This window comes from Silurus meridionalis, chromosome 26 (genome assembly GCF_014805685.1).
Source record: "Silurus meridionalis isolate SWU-2019-XX chromosome 26, ASM1480568v1, whole genome shotgun sequence".
NCBI classification, from domain to species: domain Eukaryota; kingdom Metazoa; phylum Chordata; class Actinopteri; order Siluriformes; family Siluridae; genus Silurus; species Silurus meridionalis.
The window spans coordinates 18,863,796-18,884,613 of record NC_060909.1 but is presented as its reverse complement, the minus strand read 5'-3'; the positions used below and the strand labels follow the sequence as shown (position 1 = coordinate 18,884,613).

The 20,818-nt window shown below is 41.9% G+C and overlaps 1 protein-coding gene across 1 annotated transcript; it reads left to right on the top strand.

Moving 5' to 3' along the window:
* Positions 1 to 126: 126 nt before the first annotated feature.
* gnav1 (guanine nucleotide binding protein (G protein) alpha v1) lies at positions 127 to 20,795 on the top strand. Its single transcript, XM_046840895.1, is given in 10 exon segments — positions 127 to 352; positions 354 to 388; positions 674 to 765; positions 7,635 to 7,727; positions 9,631 to 9,791; positions 13,630 to 13,758; positions 16,445 to 16,574; positions 17,245 to 17,316; positions 18,675 to 18,762; positions 19,234 to 20,795. Coding segments are annotated over 10 exon segments (1,083 nt in total). The 5' UTR covers positions 127 to 260; the 3' UTR covers positions 19,425 to 20,795.
* The last annotated feature ends 23 nt before the right edge of the window (positions 20,796 to 20,818 follow it).

The following is a 20,818-nucleotide window of genomic DNA, read 5'->3' as shown; positions in this document are numbered from 1 at the left end:
GAGTGTGTATGAGTGAATGTGTGTAAATGTATGAGTGTGTATGAGTGAATGTTTGTGTGTGTAAATGTATGAGTGTGTATGAGTGAATGTGTGTGTGTGTAAATGTATGAGTGTGTATGAGTGAATGTTTGTGTGTAAATGTATGAGTGTGTATGAGTGAATGTGTGAGTAAATGTGAGTGTGTATGGGTGAGTGTGTGTCTGTGTGTGAATGTGTGTGTGTGTGAGTGAGTGTGAGTGAGAAATGTGTAAGGCTCAGACATGGGTCTGTGTTTGGGCTCCGAGGTCACAGAGGAAGGGAAGAAGGCGAAAGTGCACAGCTCGGAGATAGACCGCGAGCTTTACGAGCACGCGGAGAGAGATGAACGTGGTCAAGGTCCTGCTGCTCGGTGAGGAGTGTGTGTGTGTGTGTGTGGGTGGGTGGGTGGGTGGGTGGGTGTGTAATTAGTATTTATTAAGTATTAATGACCAAGCAAAAAACACCGATACTCAAATTCTATAAAATACAAACACCAACATATTTAATTAATATGCAAATTTGACATGAACACAGTTCTGATTGTGGATATAAATATTTAATACAGACACACCAACAAGAAAATCCTATGATGCAATAGTGTGTGTGTGTGTGTGTGTGTGTGTGTGTGTGTGTGTGTGTGTGTGTGTGTGTGTAGGTGCTGCTGAGAGTGGTAAGAGCACACTGGTTAAACAGATGAAGATCATTCATAGCAACGGCTTCACCAGACAAGAACTGAGCAGCTTTAAGGTGAGCAACATCCTATCTTTTACACACACACTCAAACACACACACACACACACACACACACACACACACACACACAATATATTCCTATTCACTTTAATAAGCCACATTTAAAAGTGGATAATCAGTGAATTATTTGATAGATAACCGTGTGTGAAGGTGGGAACGAGGGAAAAGGAAGACACTAATGTCTAAGGGCGGGAGTGTGAAAATATGTGTGTGTGTGTGTGTGTGTGTGTGTGTGTGTGTGTGTCAGTCAGTGAAAATGAATCATCACTGATGGAGAGAGGAATGTGAAATCACAGAGTGCTGAAAGTTTCAGTCAGTTGAGACTTTAATAAAGTCACAGCAGTGAAAACACACACACACACACACACACACACACATTTCAACCTGTATTAACCTTGAGCAGCTTTATGAGCAAGGCTTCACTGATAAAACAACAGGACACAGGAAAGGAGTGTGTGTGTGTGTGTGTGTGTGTGTGTGTGTGTGTGTGTGTGTGTGTGAATGTGTGTTATATGGCTTGGGTTTTCTGCTGCTTCTTCCTTTGCTGTTATTCAAAATTCATCTCACCCACACATAAATGCGCACACACATAGACACACATTCAGAACCCTGAGGTTTATAGGCAGTTATATAATAAACACATTTAATACTGAGACACACACACACATATTGCTTTACTTTTAGTTTTGCGTTATTTGAAGTGTAAAAGTGTAAAGACACAGAGAGCTGCCGCAGTTTCCGTTACTTCCAGACCCACACTCCTCCTACTGGTGTGTCAAAAACCAAACACCGAACACGTTTGTGCTGCTGCGAGTGACTGATCGTTACGTCAATGTGATTAAAACGCCACGCTCAGGAATCTCATCTCTTTCAGTCTCCACACAGATTATGATGAAGGCCATTGACTTTATGACACCATTTTCCATGGAACACACACACACACACACACACACACACACACTTGCTCCGTCTCTCTCTCTCTCTCACACACACACACACACACACACTTGCTCTGTCTCTCTCGCTCTCACACACACACACACACACACACACACACACACACACACATAGGGTCCTGTTTTGATGTGACTTTGTGCCAGATGACATCATGTCAGGTTTTATCTCTTACCACCATGCTTTCCTCTTTTTCCAAACAAAGGCAAACTGGTGTGTGTGTCTGTGTGTTTTAGTTTGTTGATGGGGTGTGTGCAGGTTTGTTTGTTGTGTGTGTGTGTGTGTGTGTGTGTGTGTGTGTGTGTGTGTGTGTCTTCTTTTGCTGATGTAATTCTGTTATGCAGTCATTGACGCCTCAGGCTTCTGTAATTGTATACCCTAACACACACACACACACACACACACTGATGGATCTGTCTTTATCTTTCTGACTCTTTTCCTGACCCTGTTTCAGTTCCTATAATTGACAGGTGTTCATATGGGATGGATCATAGTTACACACACACACACACACACACACACTCAACTCAACTCCCACAGTCATTTCTTTTCAGGAACTTCCTGTAGGTGAAGTGTAAAGTGTGAACAACAGCAGTGTGATGTGTGTGTTCACTTTATCTACTGGAACTAGGAGAGCAATATGAAAGCACCACTGTTGTACACACTTCCTCATTATTGTTCCTTGCCTCGTTATCAGATGAGCACTCAGCTTCACCAACCTCGTCCTGTGCGATCTTTTCCAGTCTCAGTTTGCTGATATTTTGCTTTCATTTACGTTATAAAACTCCATCATTGGGTTAATGTGAATTGCCTTTCTGTTCACTACTAATGTTCACTACACTGGTATACTGACTTTGCACTAAACGGATGACGAACTCCTTTCCTGCCACAGGGATCACACAAATGCTCATATTTTGGTAACATTTCACATAACATTTATATACTTCCAGTTTTACTGAAGTTAAAAGTATTGGCACCCCTAACCACGGCCTTCCCCCAACGTTGTTTGCAACTATTAAAATAAAAATCTGTGTTTTGTTACCAAACCTATAAAGAAGATGAGCAACAGCCTCACATATTTAACCTAAAGTTTTTTTATTTGTCCACATTTTGAGTTTTCGGAATCTGAGTTCTAGATATTCATCAGCTTAGTGTCAGTTGACTGTCTGTCTGTCTCTCTCTCTCTCTCTCTCTCTCATATATATATATATATATATATATATATATATATATATATATATATATATATATATATATATATATATAGAGAGAGAGAGAGAGAGAGAGAGAGAGAGAGAGAGAATCTATTCTGCTTCTTGTTCTCTGTCTCTCTTTATTCTGGTTCTCTCTTTCTTTGTTTCGCTTTCTCTTTGTTTCTCTTAACCTGACAGCTTTTTTGTCTCTTGTTCTTTGTCTGTTTCTGTCTTACTCTCCATTTCTTTATTTTTCTTTTGTCTATCTCTTTCTCTCTCTCTGTCTCTTTCACTTTCTCTCTTTCTTTGTCTCTATTTCTTTCTGTTTCTCTCAGCCTGTCAGTCTGCCCGTCTCTCTTTGCTGTTTATTTCTCTCACTCTGTTTTTCTTTTGTCTGCCTCTTGCACTCTCATGTCATTTTCTCTCAAGCTCTCTCTCTCTCTCTCTCTCTCTCTCTCTCTCTCTCTCTCTCTCTTTCTCTCTCTCTGTCTGTATATCTGTCTGGTGTCACGTGTGCATTAATGATCAAACGTGTGATCTAAAGCTCGTTTCTCTGCATTCCTCATCCTCAGGAGGAATTTATCACTCACCTGTTTCTTCATATCTCGTGTTTGTAAAGTTTGTTTTTCATAGTGCTACAGAAACCGAAAAAATAACCTGGAGCTTATATTCCAGCGTTCTCCTAAAAATCAGAACAATAGTGTGCAAATGTAAATAGTCTCGAGTTCAGAGCAGGTCGGTCACCTCATCTGGCTCTGTCCCAAATCACTATTATCTTTTTGTGAGTGCACTCTCAGCTAGCACTGAGCAGCCCATATCTCTAAACATTTTTGAGGGTCTGCTCCAGTTCACTTTATCCATCATCAGTAAGCAAATGTGATTTAGATCTTTAGTGTTTATTATTTATTCAAAAATGCACACTCCCTAATCCACCCTGTAAATTATTGGGCAGAAAAGGGAGAACATGCTGAACTGAACACAGCACAGGATAGAATCGAGGAACCCTGGAGATGAGGACGTGTGATTTTGGACACTTTTCTGACTCTATCCCAAATGATTGTAGAAATAATTATCTTTTACTAAACCATTCCTTTATTAGACCTTAATCACAAGGAGTGCTTTGAAACACAGCCTTTATCAAGCTGTATTTATTTCTCTCCCTCATACATAGTGAATGTAAGATGAGTGATTCTGGACACCACTCTTGGGTCACAACCTCCCTCTGGCTGTGTCCTAAATGGATTTTTTGTAGTGCACTCTTAACCTCAAGGTCAAACCAAATGTCTTTTCTCAACATAAATCCATGGTATTTCTGGGAAGATCAGAAGAATCGTTGTGTTCAAGCGTGTACTGAGATTTCTTGAAGTTAATGATGTGTGCGTAAACATGATCATCTTTGTGAGCTCTTTCTCTCTCTCTGACACACACACACACACACACACACACACACACACAGGCGAAAGGGTTGTCATTATGGCCGAGGTACAGGGTCATGAACTTGGAGTCAGTCTGTAATCAAAGCTTTGGCTTTCTTTAATTGCACAGTAAACTGGAGCTGCAGAAGGGTGTGGTTATGCACATGCATGCGCATAAGCCTTATGTATGCTTGTGAGTGTGTGTGTGTCTTTGTGTATGATAGTTCACCAAGGATCTGTTGTAACCTGTATATCTTGGGAGTGTTTCTTATCCTTTTTCTGTTTTCTAAATCTCCTTATTCATCTCTTCTTCGTTCACTTAATCACTGCATTGTCTGTGCTGCAGCGTCACCCCCACACACACACACACACACACACACACACACACACACACCTCCTCCTTTAACATTTACTCTCTTCATTTACACTACATGACGCATCATGGTCTTCACACATGGGCCACACCTCCTACCTTCACTGGGGTTAATGAACACGGGCCACACCTCCTTCCTTCACTGAATACAGGTCACACCTCCTTTCTTCACTGAATACAGGTCACACCTCCTTTCTTCACTGAAAACAGGCCACACCTCCTTCCTTCACTGGGGTTAATGAACCCGGCCACACCTCCTTCCTTCACTGGGGTTAATAAACACGGGCCACACCTCCTTCCTTCACTGGGGTTAATAAACACGGGCCACACCTCCGTCCTTCACTGGGGTTAATAAACACGGGCCACACCTCCGTCCTTCACTGGGGTTAATAAACACGGGCCACACCTCCGTCCTTCACTGGGGTTAATGAACACAGGCCACACCTCCTTCTTTCACTGGGGTTAATGAACACAGGCCACACCTCCTTCCTTCACTGGGGTTTATGAACAGAGGCCACACCTCTTTCCTTCAACCCCGGGGGGGGGCGGGGCATATACCTGCTAAGAGAGCAGTGAAAGATTGAAGAATAATGAGTGGTCTGTAGTGTTATACTGTTAGTGTCTAAAGTATTTAACACCATAATACGAGGGTGAAGTATAAGGACATGGTGATGACGACACTCTTACTATATGTTTCCACCTTTATGTGTCACTCCTCTGGAGGGTTAGTGTGTATTTTGTGATGGATGAAGCTGTGGGAATTGGATATGAAATCTCTGAAGTGGGTATCGGTGTAGAATGTGCTGCAGGCGAGAGAGAGAGAGAGAGGATCTATAAGAGCAGATGAAATGGCTGAAGAATAAAAGCATTCCTCGCCTGTGGAGCAACACAGAAAGTCTTTTCAATAAGCCAGCTCATCTCCCGTCCATCTGAACACAAACAGTTCACAGCACAGCTACATGTTTGTCTTGGACACGCGGAAACGCCAGGGTTCAAGACTGCAGTCTCCCAGGGTCCAGAATCCACTCAGAACCCAACGTTCTCAAAATAATTGCATAAAATGCCGACCGCTTGTTCCTCGGAGTGTGTAAACTTACAGCGAGACACACAGCATGTATAATCGAAGAGCCCTTTTTCTGTGTGCAAGAAAAACATTCCGACATTCCAGAGAATTCCTAACGTGGGGTTGATACTGTAGTTAGGGGTCAAAGGTCACAGCTAAGTGTGCATTCTGGAGGTAATCTTTACCTCATGTAGTCCCTGTTTCAACCCCAAATGACAGGGGAAGGAGGGAAACTATGTAGTGCACTACAGACCAATGTGGAGTGATTAGAGACACTGTGCTCTCTCTCTCTCTCTCTCTCTCTCTCTCTCTCTCTCTCTCTCTCTCTCTCTCTCCGTATCATTTTATCTTCTTAAGAAACAATACTATAGAAATGAAAGGTGGATATATTTCGAGTCTCAGTGTGCAGTTTGTGTATCAGTACTGATTTACTGTCTGCTGAAAATAACAACATACACACATTATTGTCTAAATGTGTTTTTGTCTGCTTATCAGAACCATATACATTTGTGTATCTTCTATTAGAGCAGTTAAAATCTGGTGCTTTGAGTTAAATTCTCTCACAATGACCACTGGATGTTCTACATGGTAAAGACTCTCTGAGGTTTTGAGATTTATTAAGTCAAGTTGATTTCTGTTGCTTTTTTCACAATGGACATCGTCTCAAATCAGCTTTACTGAATTTTAGAATTAAAGTGAATGATGTGTTTATGATGATGAAGACTGGGGTGATTGTGACAAGGAAAAACTCCCTTAGATGTTATGAGGAGGAAACCTTAAGAGGAACCAGACTCAAAAGGGGAACCCATCCTCATTTGGGTGACATCAAGAGTGTGATTATAGTCTTTAAACACTACAAAACACCGGAGAGTGAGAACCACCATGAGCATATTGTAGTTTCCCACAAAGAGGACTGAGGGTATAAATAAATCAGCATCACCCTCAAACTGAGTTACAGTACAGTGGTCAGTGTCATACCCAGGGGTATGGCATCATCCCAGAAGGAGCCTCTTCTCAAGTTGCTCACAAGAAAGACCTCAAACAGTTTGCCGAAGACGACCTGTCCAAGAGCATAAACTACTGAAACCATGTCCTGTGGTCTGATGAGACTGAGATTAACTTGTTTGGATCAGATAATGTTCAGCATGTGTGGTGACACCCTGGTGAGGAGAACCAAGAAAATTGTGTCTTACCTACAGTCAAGCATGGAGGTGGCAGCATCATGGTCTGGAGCTGCATGAGTGCGTCTGGTACTGGGGAGCTGCGGTAAATCAGTACTGATACACAAACTGCACACGGATACTCTAAAATATATCCATATATCTTAAGAAGACACTAAAATGGATGCTGAAGGGGTGTTACTTTTGTGAGATTCTGTGTGTGTGTGTGTGTGTGTGTCTGTTTCCATCTCTCTCTCTGTTTCTCTATATGCATAACACACACCTGTATCAATAAGATGAGTCTATTACACTGCACGAGGTCTCAGCAGGGTGTAATTTGGGATGCAGACCGTATCTCATGAACTTCTGTGCACAGAGGTGAAAGGTGAACGTGCAGATGTCGAGTGGAATCATCTGATGATTCTGAATAAGTAACGTCACAGGACAAGAGTCAATTTCCTGAGCACTCTCTTTCTTGTTCTTGTCAGTATGTCTTTCTGTTTTCTCTCTCTCTTTTTTTATTTATTTATTTATTTTTAACTAAACCACATGGATCTACTTTGTAATAAAAAGTGATTTGGGACACAGCCCACTGGCTTTTTCCTCAGTACACACGTGGGTTAAATGAATGTGTGAACATGCAGCAGTTTTACACACTTACAGTAAACGACAAAGACAAGCTCACTAGTGTTTCTTCTGCTTTAGCCGGCTGTTTTGGACAACCTACTGACGTCGATGAAGTTTGTGCTGCACGGGATGGGTGTGCTCCGAATCAACCTGGCCAACAACAAGAACAAGGTCTCACACATACACAGCATCATAATACTGCGCAATGTTTCAGACATTACTGTAATATAAAGAATTATCATTAATGTACTCATCTGATTGGCTGAGATTTGTCGGCTCATTTGCATAAAAGATGTCCTGCTAGAGAATAGCACACAGACACTGTGACTGGCCGAGCTCAGGGTCGATCCTGGAGCAGTGAGGAGCAAGTGTGCTTTTCTGGAACATAATGCAGCATTCTCATTAATATCAAATACATCGACACTAGCATTTATAACATTAGCATGTGTAATCATAGTCTCTCCTGCCTTTCCTTTGAGAATAACACATGCAGCATCGCACTTGGACGAGGTCACAAAGGCACAGAAATCATCAGAACTGAAATGTTAAGTATTGGTGCTGAATGTGATGAATATTTAAATATTATATTGTATTAAATAAATATAAAAACAGAGCTGCAGATTTTATGAGGTGCACTAGGTGGCAGAAGCTGCACTGTCTGTATCTCTCTCTCCATCTCTCGCTTTCTCTCTCTCTTTCCCCATCTATCGTTCCTTTTCTCTCTCTCTCTCTCTCTCTTACCCACACTCAATGTATTGCCCCGTGTCTTCTGGAAAACACCTTCTCCTTTAGTGGTTTTTATTTATTTTCAACATTAATGCTGAAGACATCCAAACTATAAATATGTTTTATATTTAAGATATTTTAAAGTAGCCACCCTTTTGCTTTGATAACAGTTTTGCACACTCTGGGCTTTGCATACCTTTTCTCACTCAGTCACTTGGAATGGTTTTCCAACAATCTCAAGGAGTTCCCTGAGGTGTTGAGTGCCTGTTGGCTGCTTTTCCTTCACTCTGCAGTCCAACTCATCCCAAATCAGCTCGCTGGATTTAGGTCATGTGATCGTGAGACCAGGTCATCCGAGGCAGTGCTCCATCACTCTCCTTACAGAACCTAGAGGTGTGTTCGGGGTCATTGTTCAGAAGGAAAACAAATGATGGTCCCACTAAGCGTAAACCAGATGGGATGGCACGGTGCTGCAAAATGCTGTGGTAGCCATGCTGGATACGTGTGCTCTCAATTTTGTTCTCAAAAAACAAAGACACAGTGCTTAGAACCAAAAATCTCAAATTTGGACTTTGGACCCTGAACTCTGCACAAAACACACTTGTGAACCGAAAACCATTCCAATCCAATTCAAATTCTACATTTTATTTGTCACATACACATTCATACAGAGTACGACATGTAGTGAAATACTTTTTACGACTGTCCAACATGTACAAATTAGTATAAGTATAAAAGTATAACGTATCACTAAGTATAAAGTTGACGTCGTCATGAATCTGATAAGAGAATATCATTGGTGTGCCATGACATTCATCAAAGCTAAATGGAGCTACTTTTTACACTTTAAACTATTAAAGATATTCTGTTGAATAGTACAATGTTAAAAATAATTTAAATAAAGAAAAATCACCAACTTAGTGTCCAAACACAGTGTACTAGTCAACATTCACAGTAACACAAGTCACTTACGGTAATCTCTCTGATCTGTTTTCTCTCTCTCTCTCTCTCTCTCTCTCTCTCTCTCTCAGACACATGTGTTTTGCAGGTGCAGTAAATGTGCTGCATCGCTGCCATGTCATCTCGCTTCTTAAACACACGCTGTGTAATTACCAGGCGGTTAGCATGCGCCGTGGAGACTAATTACCGCGTGGTAGTGATGAGTCATACAGATGGCTCTTTTTTTAAACGCATCCTCCCGCCTCCTTTTTTTTCATTCTTTCTTTTAAACCAAAAAATACCTCATTTTGTGTGTTTAGCAAGCTGAAAATGTGACGTGGCATTTCTGCGGAGGCTTACGTGTGTTTGTGTTTGTTTGTGTGTGTGTGTGTGTGTGTGTGTGGAGCAGGTCCATGCCCACTCGGTTCTATCGTGTGGGCGGTGCTTCGATGAAGAGCAGGTGCTTTTTCCATTCATAAGCCACGCCCTTTCCTGTTTGTGGGCGGATCAGGGGGTGCGGTCTGCGGCGTCACGAGGCTACGAGTACGAACTAAACGACTCTGCGCTCTAGTGAGTAACACACACTTCAGCTACATGCACACACAAACATTACAGGGTAAATTGTTTTTACACAACAGTATGATTATCTGATCTTTTCCATAGCAACGGCTCAGAAATGCTTTATTATAACAGCACTGCATTTAAGTACTCAACCCCTCTACATTCCTGAACATTGATCCTATAGGTTCTTCATGAACATCTCGTTGCAGCTCCCTTTGCTGTTAGAATAAGAACGAGCATATATGAGATGTTTGAGGAGGTGAGTGAGTCCAGTTTTAGTTAATCCTAAGCGTTCAGCGAGCTTGAGAAGGTCCGGTGCACCCCAGTACACCCATGTTCTTCCACTATAAGCTCCACAACAGCACATCATGTCTTCATGGAGCTCAGCTTTGTTTACATGTAGGAACACTGGAAATCTTAGTTCATGGGAAATTGCAATCTTACAGCATACGGTGACATTCAATATGATGTTCATGGGAGCATTACATTTTAGCAATATAGTGTAAATAGTGTCACATGATCTCCATGCATAGAACAGACTCTAGGAATAGGATATATATGTTGGAGAATCGATGTCAGTAGAGCCGTCCTACAAGCTCCTGTCTACCTCAGACATGCAGAGCGCTCTGGTCTTTTTAAATATCTCATGAATACATTTATCAACCAGCGAACTCGCCAGAAATGAGACGTTTCACAAGGCTGTAATTGGGCACGTGACCTTACCAGAGACCTCCGACCTGTGACCTCATACATATTCTATTACAATATGGCTGAAATGTAAAATATTTTTTCGATAGACTCTCGCTTTTTTCATACATTTTACTTTTTTATTCCGGACCAATCAGGTTGCAGGACAGGATGGTTGGGGAAACAAAAAACAATGGAGAACCAAACGTTTTCACCAAAGATGTTCCACTAGATTTTGTGGAGATTTGTGGGTATTCATTCAACCACAGGAGTGTTAGTAAAGTCAGGTACTGATGTAGATGTAATGGGGAGGCCTGGGGTGCAGTCAGCATGAAAAAACAAATTCCAAAGGGGTTCATTAGGGTTTCAAGATCTTCCACTGTAACCCATGTAAAGCAGATCTTCATGGAGGTATTGCTGTGCTGGAACAGGTTTGGTCTTCTAGTTCAAGTAAAAGGAAACATTTATGCTGCCACGTCCAAAGACGTCCTACACAGTAGTGTTCCTCAAACTTTGTCGGGTGTCCCAATACATTTACCATTGAGTTTAGCGATTAGCTGAGACTTTGACATAAAGTTGCATGTTCTATGTTGAAAGCAAACACAAAGTGTGTGTGTGTGTGTGTGTAAATGTGTGGCATTGTAGGCATTGAATGTGTGTATAGTGTGTATGGCTGTGGCAGTGGAGTGTGCGGTTACTGCTCACTCATGTTTTACATCTGTATGTTTGTTAAAAAGCTAATATTTAGTGATCATTACACAAAAAATCATCTGTTTTTATAATCAACACAGAGGTTTAATACTGGACATGTTCTCTAGAGGCACCAATTAGTGCCCACAAACTGCCCAATCGGGGGTTCATGCGTGCTGTCTTATAAGCAGTTTATACACTGATTGCGTGGGAAGAGTGGGTTGCGGGTTGTTAGTGTGTGTGTGTGTGTGTGTGTGTGTGTGTGTGTGTGTGTGTGTGTGTGTGTGTGTGCATGCATGCGCACACACTTGTGGGGCCGAGATAAAACACCAGGAGGGTAATTATTTCAATTCTACAGCTCAGGGCTCCTGTGTCGCAACAGTGTGTCATGCGTCACAGCAAATGAGTATCCGAGTAAAAGGTGTGTGTGTGTGTTTGTGTTTTAAATGGCAATTAGTACTGTGTAGTTGTGTGTAAGTGGAGAGTGTGCACACCTCAGAGCTGTTTATTTTGGATTTACTGGCAGGCTGTAAAGCATATTAAAATAGTTGTGTGTGTGTGTGTGTGTGTTGTGGTGAAATGAAGCAGAGTTGCTGTTAACACCTCAGAGTGGAATGATTTTTGATTATTATGATTATTTTTCTAAAACAGAACACTGATCTAAAAGAACAGTTCTTTTTTTAATGATTACAGAGCTTCACATCATACTTTTATTTGTTCTTTACGTTGTTTTCTCTTTGTTTTCTGTTTATCTCACACACACACACACACACACACACACATTATTTTGGTGTATTGAAAAGGTCAGACATTCCACATTTTCTTTGTGCACCTGGGGTCCTTTATTTCCTGCCTGTTACAACCAAAAGACACGGAGTACCATTTTTTTTGTCAGTCTGTGTATTTCTCCACCCGTCTGTCTGCTTCTCTACCCGTCTGTCTGCTTCTCTACCCGTCTGTCTGTTTCTCTACCCGTCTGTCTGTTTCTTTACCCGTCTGTCTGCTTCTCTACCCATCTGTCTGCTTCTCTACCCGTCTGTCTGTTTCTCTACCCGTCTGTCTGTTTGACTGTCTATCAATCTGTCTGTTTCTCTACCTGTCTGTCTGTTTATCTGTCTATCAATCTGTCTGCATCTATAAGTCCATCTCTCTCATTTTTAGTTCTCATCATCAAAACCAAAACAGTAATTTACAGTTTAAATACAAATGTTCAGAAAAATCTTGATAAAGACCTTTGACTATTATCATATATATATATATATATATATATATATATATATATATATATATATATATATATATATATATATATATATATATAAATAATCCTGTGTGTGTGTGTGATCAGTCAGCAGGGTTGAGCTGATGATAATCAGATGAAGAAGGGTGGTGCGGGAGTTAGCAGTAGGGTTTAGGAGAGTTGGAGATGACTGACTTTCATTGCCTGCTGTGAGCTGCTGAGATCTTAAGGCCAGTAATGTCGCTGTGGTGGGGATCATCTCACACACACACACACACACACTAACACTCCCACAGTTAAATGCACACCTAAGGCTAAAACTTCTGGCCAGGGGGTTTATCTGATCAGACTAATCTCGGAATGTCAACTAATCGCTTTGGCACTTAGAGGCATTTGTTTGTGTGTGTGTGTGTGTGTGTGTGTGTGTGTGTGTGTGTGTGTGTGTGTGTGTATATGTGTGTGTATGTGGTGACTCAGTATCGTGGTGAAACAAATCCTAAAGTGTATTCAGTATATCTTAATACAAGAGGTGCTGGAGGAGCTACAACAGTCTTGTTTAGGTTGTAAAGTCTTTTGGAGGATCATAAACAGGAAGTTTGGGGTTAAATAAGTGCTACTTTGCAAAAAAAAAAAAAAATCATGTTTTATTCTTGCAGTGAAGCATGGTGGTGGGAACATCATGTTCAGAGTTTCTTGTGCTCGTTCAGTTGTTTTCTTCCTCTAATCCCTTCTTACTGACTTTTGGTGAACGTCCACCCATAGAGACGATTTAAATTGTGTACAAATGATTTTGAGATTCAGAGCAACGGCATGTTTGGGGAAGTGTTAATTATTGTTTAAGGTTTTAGACGTTTGATCAGAAGGTCATGAGTTCACATCCCAGCACCACCAAGTGCCCTTGAAATGGGTTCTTAAGCCTCAGCAATATAATGTAAATAAGAACCCAGAGGACTCGGAGGATAATCCTGCTCAGGCTCATCGCTTCCTCAGGCATCTACAAATACACCATAGGTAGGAAAGACTGCGATATGAATATTCAGTGTTTTAATTAGCATATGCGTAGTGTTTCTTGTCACACAGGTATCGATATCAGTGCCCTGCTGAGCAAACAGCTTAAGATAAAGCAAAGAGGCTCCGATTCAGATGAACTTCTATTTGAAAACATCACCTTTTTGAATGAAGGAAATTAATATAAATGCATAATTCTGTTCTCTTTTTTTGTCTCCGTAGTTTTTTCGATAACATGGCCCGGATCGTGTCAGCGGACTACGTGCCCACGGAGATGGACGTGCTGAGGGTCAGAATCCGCACCACAGGTGTCATCGAGACTCAGTTTAAAGTAAAACACCTGGTGTTCAGGTAAAAACGCCAAATATGCAGCTACTGCAGTGAATTAAACGCAGTAAGAGCAAAAGCAGTTCTGATCAGCACTAAAACACTTCTCTTACGCTCTGGACCTTCAGCACCGCTTTAACTACGCCACGCAAATATTCACCCCCTCAATCGTCCCTCACGTCCCATTACACTCACACTCCACCACCAGATGCCTGATTACTCCCCACCCCCACCCTAGAGGATTGTGGGTAATTCTTTTCCTTCCAGGCCATTTAAATGTTAATGGGCACGATTACATGCGCATTTCATTTCAAATGGAGCAAAGGATTGTGGGAGGTTTGGATTATGAGCCGTTTAATACACACACACAACCTCTTGACTATTTATCTGTTTATCTTCAGTATTAAGTGAGCCCTGTCTCACCCGGGTTTGTCTGAAGAGAAACTCCCATCACGTTTTATTTCCCTGATGTGACTTTTTCATAAAGCGTACTGAAACCAAATGTTTTAAATACAGCTTTCGTTCACACATTTCAATTAAACGCTCCTGAATGAATTCTTCTTCTTTTTAATCCACTTTCTCATGTCACCTTTATATGGTTTTATTTTAATTTGATTAGGGATTTTTCTTTTTTTTTATTCTTCTCCCTGTCTGTGTTTAATTTATACTAAAAGGACTAAAAAGTCTGCATCTCTCTGCGTCTTATCGTCTACCTTTTCCTGTCTGCCTCTCCCTGTCTGCCTTTTCCTGATCTCCCTGTCTGCCTCTACCTGATCTCCCTGTCTACTTCTTCCTGATCTCCCTGTCTGCCTCTACCTGAGCTTCCTGTCTGCCTTTTCCTGTCTGTTTGTGTGTGTCTGTCTGCCTCTCCCTGTCTGCCTTTTCCTGATCTCCCTGTCTGCCTCTACCTGATCTCCCTGTCTGCCTCTTCCTGTCTGCCTCTCCCTGTCTGCTTTTTCCTGATCTCCCTGTCAGCCTCTTCCTGATCTCCCTGTCTGCCTCTACCTGATCTCCCTGTCTGCCTCTACCTGAGCTCCCTGTCAGCCTCTTCCTGATCTCCCTGTCTGCCTCTACCTGAGCTCCCTGTCAGCCTCTTCCTGATCTCCCTGTCTGCCTCTACCTGAGCTCCCTGTCAGCCTCTACCTGATCTCCCTGTCTGCCTCTTCCTGATCTTCCTGTCAGCCTCTTCCTGATCTCCCTGTCTGCCTCTTCCTGATCTCCCTGTCTGCCTCTACCTGATCTTCCTGTCTGCCTCTACCTGTCTACCTGTTCCTGATCTCCCTGTCTGCCTCTTCCTGTCTACCTGTTCCTGATCTCCCTGTCTGGCTCCACCTGATCTCCCTGTCTGCCTCTACCTGATCTCCCTGTCTGCCTCTACCTGATCTCCCTGTCTGCCTCTACCTGATCTCCCTGTCTGCCTCTACCTGATCTTCCTGTCTGCCTCTTCCTGATCTCCCTGTCTGCCTCTACCTGATCTCCTGTCTGCCTCTACCTGATCTTCCTGTCTGCCTCTTCCTGATCTCCCTGTCTGCCTCTACCTGATCTTCCTGTCTGCCTCTTCCTGATCTCCCTGTCTGCCTCTTCCTGATCTTCCTGTCTGCCTCTACCTGTCTACCTGTTCCTGATCTCCTGTCTGCCTCTTCCTGTCTACCTGTTCCTGATCTCCTGTCTGGCTCCACCTGATCTTCCTGTCTGCCTCTTCCTGATCTCCCTGTCTGCCTCTTCCTGATCTCCCTGTCTGCCTCTTCCTGATCTCCCTGTCCGCCTCTACCTGATCTTCCTGTCTACTTCTTCCTGATCTCCTGTCTGCCTCTCCTGTCTGCCTCTTCCTGATCTCCTGTCTGCCTCTACCTGAGCTTCCTGTCTGCCTTTTCCTGTCTGTTTGTGTGTGTGTGTGTGTGTGTGTGTGATATTTGTGTGATTAAACTGTCATGTTAAACATCTATTTCCTGCATTGTGTTCTGAGGGATTTGTATTGTATTTCTCTGTTTATATTATAGATTAGAGCTTAATACACACACAGTGTGGAATTTTATTACGAATAAACGTTAGCATTGACTAAATTGGGTTTAATTGTATCGTTCTGAATGTGTTTAAAGCATTCGAGTGTTTAACCAAGTTCTAACACACATGTCGTTTGATTAGATCATCCTGTGGAACGTGTGTGTGTGTGTGTGTGTGTGTGTGTGTGTGTGTGTGTGTAAAATAGATAAAGGCTTGATCAGTCGTTCTAGCTCATGGCAGACGTGTACAGGAATCGTTCAGGTGAATTCAGGAGGAGAATGAGGAAATGGAAAGCAGCACACGCTCTCTGTGGAGAATGACCTTTTCACATGTGGTCACCTGTTTACCTCTTGACTGCGTGATTGCCCTCGATTCCTGTTTTCCTGCTCGTCTCCGAGCGCTGATTGAGGCAGATGGACGAGTGGCCCTCTGACACTCGTGTGCATTGAGGAGATATAAAATCAGGGGGAAATAAAACGACTCTGTGTGAAAATACGCCTCTTGATGTTTCTCTGTGTGCGTGTGTGTGCGTGTCGAATAAAACACACCTGACTTTGAGATTTGGTATGAGAGGTCTCATGATGCATCTGTTCATTCTGTTTCATCATACGTCATGCAGAGTAATTTATGTCTAACTGCCCTTGTGTTTATTTGGCCATCCCATAATTTCCTCCCGATACACCTCTGTATTTTTCTGCCTCTCCAGGCTGTATGATGTCGGAGGCCAGCGGACGGAGAGGAGGAAGTGGATCAGCTGTTTTGAGGATGTCCGGGCCGTGCTGTTTGTTGTCTCTCTGAGCGGATACGACATGACCCTGGTGGAGGATCCTTCCATGGTGAGAGCCATGCCAATTTACACCCTGTTACCATAGTAAGCGTTCGCTCCCTCATGTGCATCAATGATCCTCGTCCCACACGACCCTGTCGCCGGTTCACCACTGTTCCTTCCCTCTGACCGCCGCAGACCAGTAGCATCCTACAAGAGCTGCAGTTTTAGAGATGCTTTGACCCATTCGTCTAGACGCCACAATTTGTCAAACTCGCTTAAATCCTTAGGCTCGCCCATTTTTTCTGCTTCTAACATCAACTTTGATGACAAAATATTTACTTGATGCCTGATGAATAAATCCACCCAATAACAGGTGCCATGATGAAGAGATCATCAGTGTTCTTCACTTCACCACTCATAATATTATAATGTCATAATGTTAGGCCTGTTTGGTGTGTGTGTGTGTGTGTGTGTGTGTGTATATATATATATATATATATATATATATATATATATATATATATATATATGCACATATGGGGTCATCGGAACGTATCTTCATCGTAAGTCATGTATTATCCGCTTAACTCAGTTGGTTCTACAGTTGTATTTTTGTATTTAAAAAAAAAAGTGTGCTATAATTCCACCCAACAGAGTTTTATTCTGATAGCACACTGTGTGTGTGTGTGTGTGTGTGTGTGTGTGTGTGTGTGTGTGTGTGTGTGTGTTCTCTTTAGAACCGGCTGCAGGAGAGCCTTAGGCTGTTTTCCTCCATCTGCAACAATGTGTTCTTCAGGAGCACCTCTATGGTAGGAGCCGAGTAGCCTGAAGAGAGAATCTCCCGCCACACACACACACACACACACACACACACACACACACACACACAGAGCACAGATGGGACCAAAAACTGTGTGAAAACTAATAAACACAGATTATGTGTATAAATGTATTAGGTTTGTATTTAACTGAGCGTTAGTCTGTGGGGTTCCTGCACCGTGACTGCGCAGACAAGCCTTTATGATTTTGACTTCGCTGTCATAGCAACGATCATGAACACTATCGCTCATGTCACTGATCTCACATCTGCTGTAAGAGAGGAGAGTCCTTCATTTATATTGTACAGATAAAGAGACAGACAGAGAGAGAGACTGGGCAAGACAGATAGACTGATGGATAGATAGAGAAGAACTGATAGATAGACAGTAATATATAGATATTTCTGACTGATAGATAAACAAAAAGACTGATAGATAGACAGAAACTGTTGTATATACAGGTAATGACTGACTAATGGTCTGAAATATATTGGGCAAAAAGGAAAGACTGACACCAGTGGTTGGTGTGTGTGTGTGATATGAGTGTTATGACAAGTGTTATTAAGCTGCAGGTGTGTGATCAAGGCATCTTCTGATCACACACACAAGCATATACTTTATCCACTGTGTGTGTGTTTAATGAGCTCATTTACTCATCTTTTTTACACACACACACACACACACACACACGCACACACCCTGCTGTATTACTCATCACTCTAAACTTCACCAACTCCAACGCTGAAGTCATCACTGACCAACCATTTGTTCTGTCACAAGGGCATGGCTACTGAACCACACCCGCTTCCTCTCTCTCTATCACTCACTTATTCACTCATTCTCACGCTTCTCTCTCTCGCTCTCTCGCCCCCTGGTGTGTCTAACATTGTGTTAATAGATTGTGATTATTATTGGTTTGGTGAAGGCACACACACACACAGTCACTTTGTTAGAAGCCAAAAATATCGTCTGGCAAACTTTTTAATTGTCACCCGAGACTTTTTTTTCCCAGTGATCTGGCAGGTGAACTGTTATCATCTGGATTGTTGTTCAGATTGAGATAAACACTTCTTATGAATCTCTCTCTCTCACACACACACACACACACACACACACACACACACACACACAGAGGATATTTTATTAAACACTATTAGTCAGAGATTTTGCAATGATAATGTCAAGGTGAAAAGGTTAATAATATTCCATAAAACACCAACGCCATTACCTTATCAGCACAAAGCAAATGTGATCATGTTAGATATTTATGAATAAAACGATTCTATTGTACACACTTTTTAGGTTAATAAATTAAATAGAGATTAATTGTTTCTTTTTTTCCCCTCCAGATTTTGTTCATGAACAAAATCGATCTTTTCCAAGAGAAGATCTTGCACTCGGGGCGGCACCTCAGACACTACCTGCCCCTCTACAGAGGTGAGAAACTGAGAAATAAATACAGCATTTACCTGTAGTCTGTTTCTATCTTTCACTCTGTCTCATTGTGTCTCTCTGTTTCTATCTCTCACTTTGTCTCATTGTGTCTCTCTGTTTCTATCTCTCACTCTGTCTAATTATGTCTCTCTGTTTCTATCTCTCACTCTGTCTCATTGTGTCTCTCTGTTTCTATCTCCCACTCTGTCTCATTGTGTCTCTCTGTTTCTAACTCTCAAACTTTGTCTCACTGTGTCTCTCTGTTTCTAACTCTCATACTTTGTCACTCTATATTTCACTGTCTTACTCTGTCCACTCATATGAAAGATACAAAATTACATTTACTTTGTTAATTTATTTGTTTAATTTGATTCTTGTTTTTAATCTATTGTATTTGTGTGTTAATAAACCATGTCATGAATGTTTCGAAATAAAGGTCTCTCTCTCTCTCTCTCTCTCTCTCTCTGTGTGCAGGTGCTGACTGCGATGTTGATTCTGCCGCTCGATTTATCGCCTCCACGTTCGTCTCTCTGAACACCACGCCCCGGAAGCTGATCTACCACCACTTCACCACGGCGACAGACACCTCCAACGTGCAGGTGGTGTTCCAGGTGGTAATGGACACCATCATGAAGGAGAACCTGGAGGCTGTTTCACTGCTCTGAGATGCACACTGTACAGTCTCAAAAAAATGAGCATGAGAGTGTGGAATATGCCAAAAGAGAGAGATACTAAGAGACTTAAAGAGAAAGATTGTGCAAGAGAGTGGTGATGGATGGATGGATGGATGGATGGATGGATGGATGGATGGATAATAGATAGATAGAGAAGTGAATATAGAGGGTATGACTGAGGAAGTGAGAGGTTGTGAGATGAAGCGTGAGAGACAGAGGAAGAGGGGATTAGCGAGATAGAGAGAGAGTTGGAAAGTGAGTGAGTGATACAGTACATATTAAAGAACAAAGTGTCGGATCTGTTGTGCAATAAGGACATTTATGGTTCCAGCGATTGATGCGGTCCCGTCAGAATAACTTCAGAATTCCTAATCGGAGGACTTGATGAAAAACATGATGATGATGAAGAACATTCCCTGTTTTGGAATAATAGTGAAGACATTTGTACTGTGCCATACGGAGTAGTCGTGCGGTGACCTTCTAATTTAACGATTTCTTCACACACTTGTTTGAAGACAGAGCTCCAGCCTGGAGGTTTCCTAAAAGGTCCCCCTCCCCACTAACTTCTTATTTGTTGAATTTACAAATCACAATGTGTTCAATCATTTCCTATAACAGCAGCTGGAATAGCATTCTGATCTGTGGTTCGTTTCTATAACAACGGCTCATTTACATGGATGTAACTGTTTGTTTTGTTTTTGCGTAAGATGATTCACGTTACCAGTGCACGTGCTTTTTAACTGTCCAAGGGACCGATTGATCGTGTGCTTGAACTGTTGAATTGTGTGTGTGTGTGTGTGTGTGTGTGTGTGTGTGTGTGTGTGTGTGTGTGTGTGTGTGTGTGTACAGGGTGTCCTTTGCTGGTGTCATGAACCGGAGTGTGGTTTTTTCTTCCTCCTGCTAATATTTACCATAAAAAGAGGTCTGAGTTAATAATAAACAAGAAGTGAACACACTTCAGAACACACACACACACACACACACACACACACACAGTGTATGTTTACGAAGTCATGAAGCAATGATTTGTCTAACTGTTACTATTGTTATTAGGGGGCCAAGCACCAAAGGTTTGTGGACACCCTCTTTTTTAGTTTTTTGTTTTGTTTTGTTTTGGTTTTTTTTGTTGAACATCTCAGAGTTACATTTGTTTTTGTTGAGCGATGAAGCTGTGAAGCACTTTGTGTTTTTATGTTTGGGACACAACTTCCTGTGCCTTATATGATTTTTCATGTAAATTGTGTACGTTCTGTTTATAAGGCGTAAACGATCAAAGCCAAAATGATCCAGTATTTAAGATTCTTTGATGATAATATACTGTCATGAACATCGTGATATATTTCATATAACCGATATAATCGACAAAATGTCCCCTTTGTTTTATT